This window comes from Coenobita brevimanus, chromosome 77 (assembly GCF_032717465.1).
Source record: "Coenobita brevimanus isolate Jiangsu-jjx chromosome 77, ASM3271746v2, whole genome shotgun sequence".
Lineage (NCBI taxonomy): Eukaryota > Metazoa > Arthropoda > Malacostraca > Decapoda > Coenobitidae > Coenobita > Coenobita brevimanus.
In genome coordinates, this window is record NC_137030.1 from 5449404 (window position 1) to 5459662 (window position 10259).

Consider the following 10259-nt stretch of genomic DNA (forward strand, 5'->3'; position numbering starts at 1 on the left):
AATGAGAGAGAGAGAGAGAGAGAGAGAAATAATGGTCAGCCTCATAAAGACTCCCTTCCTAATATCATCCATCATGTTGCCCCTCTCTCTCTCTCTCTCTCTCTCTCTCTCTCTCTCTTATTTTGTTTGTTTTTCTTTTGTTCTGCATTTTTGTTTGTATTTTTCTCACACTTTCATTTTTATTCTTGTCAGACAAATGCGGTGAGAGATTAGGAGGAAGGATACGATTTTGAGAGAGAGAGAGAGAGAGAGAGAGAGGCTATCTGGAAGAGGAAGAGAGCAATTTATAAAATCTTTAATTTCCTCTCTCTCTCTCTCTTTCTTTCTCTCCCTCCCTCCCTCCCTCCCTCCCTCTCTCTCTCTCTCTCTTCTTCTAAGGTATGAAGGAAAGGAGGAATATGTCTTAAGGAGCTTGACGGAGGTGGTGGTGACAAGAGAGGTGAAGACGGATTTCCTCTGCTCTGTAAAACGTCTCTCTCATTTCCTTCCTCTTCTCTCTCTCTCTCTCTCTCTTCTTCAATCTCTGTCTGTCTTCCTTACGAGGAGGAATGTGAAGGAAGACGCAAAGTTGTATTGAAGGTGACGGGAAAGGAAGGTTTAGGTTGAGATCAAGGAGAAGAATTGACTTGCGGTCCCCTCGTCTCCTTTTCTTTTCCCCTTTTGGTTTTAACTCCTCAAGTGTTACATTTAAGACACAATCGTCCTCTGTCCTTCCCTACTCCTACTGATTCTATTTTCAGGAGGAGGAGAAGAAGGAGGATGCGGGAAGAGACGATGTAGGATTGATAGTTACGGGAGGTCAATATTGATGTCCCCTTCCTACCCAAACGACCCTCTGAACTCGGCCCTCTACGACCCTGATTTGCTGGCACTTTTCCCGTCTTCCAAGCTCTCTAAACTCCCTCCAATTCTTCTAGCAGGTGTGGAGGAAGGAGGAGGAAGTAGAGGGGAGAGGAGAAGTAGAAATGTTAGTGATGACAGTAGGAAACTGATACTCCTTTCTTTCCAACATGGCCCTCTCAACGTCTCCCAGTTTTCCTAGTGTCTTCCCAGCTCTCACAGTCTTCCCGCTTCTTCATCCAGTCTTTCCGCTTGTCTTCGCAGGTGTGGTGGGAGGAGGAGGTTGCGGGAGGAGGGAGGATGGTGGTGTTAGTGACAAAAGGTGTAGATATGGAACCATGAACTCGTCCCTGTACTTCTGTGTCTTCTCGCTTCTTATCCCCGTCTTCTCAATTCTTAATCCAGTCTTCCCGCTTCTTAATCCAGTCTTCCCGCTTCTTAATCCAGTCTTCCCGCTTCTTAATCCAGTCTTCCCGCTTCTTAATCCAGTCTTCCCGTTTCTTAATCCATTCTTTCTTGTCTTCGCAGGTGTGGCGGGAGGAGGAGGTCACGGGAAGAGGTCAGCTAGTGGTGAACATGACAGGCGGGTCACCGGAGTTCGTAGTCAGGTCGTTGGAGCCAGGACATCACTACTTAGCTCACGTCACGGCGCGCAATCCGAGGGGAGCGGCGCCCCCTGTCATCGTCTACATCCATACGTTGAAAGAGGCGGAGATGCATAAAAGTGAGTGTCCTTTCCTTGCTACTTCTTGAGAATTTCTTGAGATAAGGGGCTGGTGGCAAGCATTTTTGTTTTTTCCTTGTCTTATTCTTGTCACTAATTTTTTTCTTTTTTTCTCTCTCTATTTTGAAGGACACTCATCTGCATTCTTAATCGCAAGAAGGATGAAATTGTGTGTGTGTGTGTGTGTGTGTGTGTGTGTGTGTGTGTGTGTGTGTGTGTGTGTGTACCAGCAGGGGAATTCATGTACTTAAAAGATGGAAAAAATAAAACACACACACACACACACACACACACACACTCTGCAGTCCACCATCGTCCTTTCAGGGGATAGGGAGTGAGATGAATAATATCTGTATAACCGGGCAGTGGAGACGATCAGCTACCTCAGTGTCACCGCGAGAAGGCGTCCCTCTCAATAATCAAGCCTTAAAGGGGATATTGAAAGGAATAATTCTGATATTTTATGCAACAGGGGAATTATTATTATAGATATAAGCTAATTGGCAAGAGGAAATTACTGCAAGGTAATGAGATTCGTGTGCAATTGCAGAGAATGGCTGGATGTTGCATAACTGGTGTGTTGCGTTAATAAAATAAGGCCCGTGCTTATTAAATCTACATAATTCTAATTCGTCATCATCATCATCATCAACATCATTACCATCATCAGTACCACCATCATCAGCCTTATCATTGTTATTACCATCATCATCGTCATCATCATTACCATCATCATCATCATTACCATTACCATCGTCATCATCATTACCATCATCATCATCATCGTTATTATTATCATTTCAATCACACCGTGTTTCAATCTCATCCTGACTTAAGTATCTATCTATCTATATATCTATCTGTCTATCTACCTACCTGTCTATCAGTATGTCTATCTGCCTACCGAACATTCAGCAATTATCAATTTATTTTCTATCTACCTGTCTACCTATATGACTACTAGTTTGTGCACTTGTCTATTAACCCATTTATCTATCTATCTATCAACCTCACAACTCTGCCAACCACCCATGCATACACTGGGGATATCTATCGTCCATCTCTCTATCTACCTACCTACCTCCCTACCTATCTATCTATCAACCTCAAAACTGCCAACAACCCATGCACACACTGGGGCTATCTAACTGTCTATCAGTCTATCTATCTATCTATCTATCAACCTCACAACTCTGCCAACCTCCCATGCACACACTGGGGCTATCTATCTGTCTATCTATCTATCTATCAACCTCACAACTCTGCCAACCACCCATGCACACACTCAGGCTTCTGTTTTCAGGAATCACTTTTGGAAACTTTACGCCAAGACTCTGAAACTCTCCCTCTTTCTCTCCCCCCCACCCCTCCCCTCTTTCTCTCCCCCTCTCTTCCTCATCCTCACTTCCCCTCTTCTCCCCCTCCTCTTCCCTCTTCCATTCCCCCCTTTCTCCCTCTTCTCTTCCTACTCCTACTCTTCCCCTCTCCTCCCTCTCGCCCTCCTTCTTCTCTCTTTTTCCCTTTCTTCCCCCTCTCCATTTCTTCTTCCCCCATTTTTCTTCCCTCCCTACCCTTCCTCCTCGTCTCCCCTACTCGTTCTCTAGCCTTCTCCCTCCCTCTTCTCCTTCCCTCCCCCCTCCCCTCCCTTTTCCTTCTTCTATTCCTCCCTCCCTCATCTCCACCACCTATCTTACCCCCTTCCCCTTTCATCCATCCTTTCTCTCATTTCTTCCATCATTCCTTCCTTTTTTCTTACTTCTCCTCTCTCTTTTCTCTTCCCCATACCTCCCTCTATTCTTCCCCTCTCTCTCCCTCTCTTTTCCCCTCTTCTCTCCCCGCCATCTCTCCTTGTCTTCTTCCCTTCTTTCCTATTTATCCCCTCCTTTTCCTCCCTCTGTCTTCCTTTCTCCTTTCCTTCTTCCATTCCTCCTTCCTTCCTTTTTTTTCTTCCCCTATTTCTCCCTCTCCTCTCCTCTTCTCTCCCTTATACCTTCGCATTTCCTCCCCCTATCTTTCCCTCTCTTCTCTTCTCCCCATATCTCCCCCTCCCTCTCTTCTCTCCTATCTCTCCCCCTCCTCCTTCCCCATCTCACCTCCTCCTTCCCTCCATTTCTCTCCCCCTTCCCTCCTCTTCATTCCCTGTCTCTCCCCCTCACTACCTCTCTTTCACCTCTCCCTATCTCGCCCTCTCCTTCCCTCCCTCTCTCCCTACACCCAGTAAGGTTCCTACTACCACTACACTCTCTTCCTCATCTTGGAAATAAACTCTCTAGTAAAGGAATTAAAAATAAAGGAAGAAAAAGGTAATTAAAATGAAACTGTGTGTTTTTTGGAAAGATTATAATTAGTAACCATAACAAAAAAAGAAAATGGAAAGTAATTATGGAGTGGAATGAGAAAGGTTTAATTGAGAGAGAGAGAGAGAGAGAGAGAGAGGTGGGGTATTGCGCTCATTTTCCGTTATAAATGTGCCTTGAGTTCTAGCTCATTTATACCGATGACACACACACACACACACACACACACACACACACACACACACACACACAAACCCTCACATACACGCACACACATGCAGTAACATCCACTCTCTCATACACTGATGCACTAATCCTCACACACACACACACACACACACACACGGTTACAGAATATCAAATAAACCCTTTCAGTGCGAGATGCCTTTTCCAACTCGAATAAAACGGCCTGGTGTAAGTAGGAGTAACTTTAAAAGGACATCATCCGGAATTAAAGGGACACCATCTGGAATTAAAGGGACACCATCTGGAATTAAAGGGACACCATCTGGAATTAAAGGGACATCATTCGGAATTAAAGGGACACCATCTGGAATTAAAGGGACATCATCCGGAATTAAAGAGACACCATCAGGAATTAAAGGGACACCATCCGGAATTAAAGGGACACCATCCTGAATTAAAAGGACATCCGGATTTTATGGGACACCATCCGAAATTAAAGGGACACCATCCGAAATTAAAGGGACACCATCTGGAATTAAAGGGACACCATCCGAAATTAAAGGGACACCATCCGAAATTAAAGGGACACCATCTGGAATTAAGGAGTTGTTATGAAGTCTACTATCCTACTTTAAATACCAACACCAGACGGAGCACCGGTGTGAGCTGGCTTTATTTTCACACTTCATTTTTCCCCCTCTCCCCCCCGTTGGCAGGTGGCGCTGGTGAGAAGGGACTATTTAATTAGCCCACCGAGTAATTAGGCAGAGTGTAATTGCCAGGGTTGTTTACCTTAATAACCTCATCATAGTTAATTCTAGGGCCTGGTTCTAAATGCTTGCGGACTGCCTCTGAGTGGGGGTTGGTTGGGGCTGGGTGAGGTTGGGTTGGGGTTGGGTAAGCTTGGGTTGGGGTTGGGTAAGGTTGGGTTTATGGTTGGAGTGGTTTGGGTTAGCCTATGAGAGTGGGGGTGGGGTGGGGTTGGGGTGGGTTATGGTTCTGGATTGGGTTGGGTTAGAGTGGTTTGGGGTGAGTGGAGTTAGGCAAGGTTAGGATGAGTTAGAGTGGGTTGGGATGGGTGGGTTAGAGTTGGATTAGGTTAGGCTGAGTTGGACAGGTCTGGGTTAGGGTGAGTTGGGTTGGGTTGAGTTGTAGGGCTGAACTGGGTTGGGTTGCGTAAGGTTAAGTTGAACTAGATTATGTTAGGCATGGTGAAGTTAGGAATAGATGGTTTAATGGTAGAAATATCAGTAGAGTTCCCAGTACAAACACACACATACTTATCTTTCAAGTACTCTCTCTCTCTCTCTCTCTCTCTCTCTCTCTCTCTCTCTCTCTCTCTCTCATAATTCCTCCTCCTCAACATCCCCCACTCCCTCCCTCGCTTCTCCTTCTCTCTCTCTCATTACCCAAGCCACGGATTAAATGCAGCTATTTGTGTAAGATGAGAGGAGAAGGCCACTCCGCGCCACACTCCTCCAGGTCATTATCCTCATCAGCACAGGTGGAGTGTCCTTAATGAGCAGCAGCACAGGTAGCGTCGGAGTCCGGTGAGAGGATCAACCCCTTCACATCGAGTGCCACTTAAGACTCTATCGCACTTACGAATTCGCTTATTTTTCCTCAAGCACTTACGACTTGGCTTATTCTTACTCTCGATATCACTCTGTTGTTGTTCTTTAATCCAGCTTTGCACAGACTTTCCTCTTCTTAGACCGGATCCCTCAAACGATAAGGGGTTAGAAATTACAATAAAAATTACGATCATATTTTTTCCCTGCTTGGTGTAGGGGCGCAAGTCTAGGCTACCGTAGTCCTAAGACCGATTAACGTCTCTGGCAGATAGATGGACAGATCGATAGATAGATAGACAGATATACAAATGTTAATATTCATCAAGCACGAAAAGTCGTTCTCAAGCCCTCTATAAGACAATCCAACTCCTGTGTAAAGGAATCAGAACATTTCATGCCGGTATATATGATTCAACTCCCTTCCTTTGCCATCTCAACCACCTTACGCAGGTATACCATCCCATCTCGAGTCTTCGCCGCCGATGCTGGTGTTCTTTGTCGCTGATGCGGTCCTCTTTATGGCACTGATGCTGTTGTAAATACTCTCTTTCCATTTTACAAGCTTCACAATATTCCGGGTATACACAATTCTTCTGGCAAAAATGATCGAACCCATCTCTAAATCAATCTGAACCCTCAAACACTGGGCCCCATGATCCAATCCCTCTCTGAAGCAGTCTGAACCATCTCATGCAGGTTCTAATACAATACGAATCCTCTAGCATTAGTCTCCATGCTCCAATCCCTTTCCAAAACAGTCTGAACCATCTTACGCAGGTTCTAAAGTAATCCAAACCCTCTCACACTAGCCTCCATGATCCAATCCCTTTATGAAGCAGTCTGAAGCATCTCACACAGGTTTTGAAGCAATCCGAACCCTCTAACACTTGTCTTCACGATCCAATCCCTTTCTGAAGCAGTCCAAACCCTCTCATGCAGGTTTGCCGTCCCGTTCGGAGCCTTCGCCGTTAATGCTGGTGTTGGCGGTGATCGGTGGCGCCCTCCTGGTGGTGGTGATGCTGCTGGTGGCCGTGTGGGCGGTACGGGGACGGAGGAGACACGCCCACGCCCACAGAGACAACCTACAGATGCCCATGAAGGAGTCCAATCCGGATATCATACGTGAGTGCTTCGTTTCAGTGGGTTTGGGGACTTGATATTTTTAGTGGCACGAGATAATAGTGATTCTGACGACCATAACATTTTTGTACTACTCCTATTACTACCACTGATACTACTACTACTACTACTACTCTTACTGCTACTACTACTAATGTCCGAATGAAAGTAATACTTGGATTATCAGTGTTCTTTTTCCATATTGTCATTATTCGCCCTGTTACATCTGTTTTTATTACGCTAAGTACTAATTATTTTATTATCAAAATTATGGTCATTCTCTGAACGATGGCTATCAGCCTAAAGTTTACCGAAAAAAAAATATATATTCACAACACACACACACACACACACACACACACACACACACACACACACTAAACCAAACCCCCAAACTAACCCACCTTCCTCTCACCTTACCCCAACACAGAGGCGGCCCCTCCCCCCCAGTCCTCTCCCCCTCCGCCCCCCTCCATCAGCATCTCGGTCATCAAGCAGCCCCCTCCCCAGCCCTACGAGCCCCAGTCCTCACCCCCGCCCCCGCCAGCCCCCAGTGAAGGAGGGCTGGGGGCACTGGAGCTAAGGGCAACCACGCTACCGAATCAGAAGACTTCGTTTGGTGTGTCTGAACCTTTGCACAGACCTATTGAGAAGAGCTTACAGGTGAGAGACTGTGAGATGGAGGGTTGGAGATTACGAGACAGAGGGTTAGAGTGAGAGACAGATGGTTAGAGAAAAGGGTAAAGGGTTGAAGTGAGAGAGAGATTTCTGATAAAAAGGGTGGGAGACCAATAAAGTGAGGGCTGGCGACTGAGAGATGTAGACACTGAGAGATACAGGGTAAGAGATTGTGGGATGTATGGTTAGAGACTGAAAGATAGAAGGTTAGAGATTGAGGGATAGAGGGTTGGAGGTAGAGACTGAATTCTGAGACTGAGAGATAAAAAGTTAAGGAAAGACAGTTTGGGAGACTGATAAAGTGAGGGTTGGAAACTGAGAGATATGAAGACTGATAGAATGACTGTATGAGACTGATACACCGGGGGGTTCGAGAGAGAGAGAGAGAGAGAGAGAGAGAGGTTGGTAGACAGAAATTTAGTGACATAAATAGATAAACAGATAAAAGGGAATTCAAATCCAATTTCCTTGGTTTGCGACTCGACCAGTCAATCAAAGTTTAACCAGATCTTGCCGACAACGAAATAAAAAATAAAATGCGCCGGAATTTACCTTCATTTGCTTAAAACTCCAGAAATACATGGAAACCTAATGATATGCTAAACTATTTCCTTTGTTTTTCCTTCCTCCATTCATTGTCTTAAAAAAAAATAAAATAAAATAAAAATAATCAAATGGGTTGGGATGGACAGGATACAAAGCTAATAGGGAACTGCTGACAAACTTTTGCTGTTGAATGGACTTTACGTTTTCCAAATTTATATCATTTTTTTTTTTTCATCACTTAAGAGATAAATAATAATAATAATAATAATACGTTTTCCTTAGCATGAGTCCTAAGTATGTTGAATTTCCTTTTAGCTACCTTCTTATTAATATTAAGAGACTGACCAGGGATACAAATTGAGTTATATTGGATGATGTAATATGTTAATTATGCTATTGTTACCCCCACCCACTCCTCCGTATGCCATTACCCCTCCCTCATCCCTTTCCTCCATACTTCTCTCTCTCTCTCCCCCCCCCTTCACCATCTACTTTTTCTTTCTCCTATTTCTCCCTTATTCCTTCTTCCTCCTCCATCACTCTCTCACTCCTTCTATCCTCCATCTCCTCCTCCTCTCTCTCTCTCCCTCTCTCCTTCCACGTTCCTCCTCCTTTCTCTCACTCCCTCACTTCCATCTAGTTTCTGTCACATTTATATCTGGCAAACGTCTCCTCCTTGCCCTCTCTCCCTCCATCTTTCCTCCATCATTTCTCTCTCTCTCTCTCTCTCTCTCTCTCTCTCGCTTCTGTTCATTCACATCGCTCAAACGTATCTCTCGCTCGCTCTGTTTTAAACGCCAAATTATTTTCCTTCAAATAAAAAAACTTTCCCTTTTTTTTTCCTTGGTTAGTAGATGTATTCCCTTGTCAATTAGTTTTTTATTAATTTTCTGCATAATTACTAAACATTTATTACTATTATCTTTTTACTGGTTATTTAATGATTTGTTATTTGTTCATATTATTCTCTGTCCCTCTTCCTCTGCATTTACTCCCTCTCTCTCCTTCCCTTTGTTATTTCCCTTTATTTGCTCTCTCTCTCTCTCTCTCTCTCTCTCTCTCTCATGTCTGCTCTTATCCCTACATTCTTTCAACCCTCTCCTCCTGCACTGTACCAATCTCCTCTTTTCTCATTTTCTCTCTCCTCTTTTCTCCTCTTCTCCCCCTCATTTCTCCCCTCTTTTATTCTCTCCTCTCCCCTCTCGTACCGTACTCGTCCTTGTTTCCACTCTTACTTTAATTTATTCCCGCCTTTTTTTTTTCTTAGTTTTTTCTCCTCTTCTCTCTTCTCCCTTTCCCCCTCCCTTCCCTCCATTGGGTCCCCTCCCTTCTGTATACTTTCTCTCCTCCCTCCATCTCTACCTCATTCTCCTCACTGTCTCTCTCCCTTCCTCTCCAACGACATTTCTCCCTCCCTTTTCTCCTCCCCGTTTCCCTCCTCTCTCCTCTCCCTCATCTTATCTTCTCTTTTCCTCACCGTGACTCATCTCTCTTCAAACCTGCATTCCTTTCTGTTTTCAAATTTACTGTTCCTCTCCTCTCCTCTTCTCCCCTCACCTTCATGTCTCTCCTCTCCTCTCTCCTCTCAGTTTCTCTCATCTCCTCTTCCATTCCCTAATTTTTCCCTTCCTTCTCTCATCTCCTTCCCTGTCTTCTCTCCTTTGCCCTCTTCTCATTTTGTCCTTTCCCCTCTCATACCGTTTCCTTTCCCAGCTAGTATTCTCCTTCCCTCCCTCATCTCCTTTCCTTTCCCCTCTCATACCCTTTACTTTCCCAGGCTAATTTTTATCTTCTTTCTCTCATCTCCTTCTCTCTCCTCTCTTCCCACTTTCTTCTTTCCTCTCTCATACCCTTTCCTTTCCCTACCTGGTCTTTCCGTCTCTCATCGCCTTCCCTGTCCTTTCTCCTTTCCTCCTCTCCTTTCATTTTCTCTCATTCTCTCCTCTTTCCCCTCTCGCCCCCCACCCAGACCACCCCCGCTCGGCCGCACTACGCTGATGCCCCCTCGTCTCCTGCAGAGGTCGCTACGGGGTCTCAGCTCGCACCAGTTTGTATAGACGAGGGTTCCCGCGCCGCCCACCACCACCACCAGGACCCCAGGGCGCCATCCGTCTACCCAGGGCCCTCTGGGGTTCGACAGCCGCATATTCTGGGCAGCGCCGAGAGTGTCATGTGAACCGGAGAAGGTGTACCATGCGTGGGACCTGCCCTTGTCAAGTGGATGGGGTGACGGCATGGCTGACCCCACCACTGTCATCTAATCCCACCGCTGCCACCAAACTTATTAATGCCACT

General features: G+C 45.4%; 1 protein-coding gene across 1 annotated transcript in view; it reads left to right on the plus strand.

Moving 5' to 3' along the window:
- Positions 1-10021, plus strand: part of LOC145408434 (nephrin-like) — a 183785-nt gene extending 173764 nt beyond the window's left edge. The window contains exons 13-16 of the mRNA XM_080279162.1: positions 1369-1564; positions 6561-6743; positions 7171-7403; positions 9983-10021. Coding sequence (XP_080135288.1) covers positions 1369-1564; positions 6561-6743; positions 7171-7403; positions 9983-10021 — 651 coding nt within the window. The remainder of the gene's footprint in view (positions 1-1368; positions 1565-6560; positions 6744-7170; positions 7404-9982) is intronic.
- Positions 10022-10259: the final 238 nt, after the last annotated feature.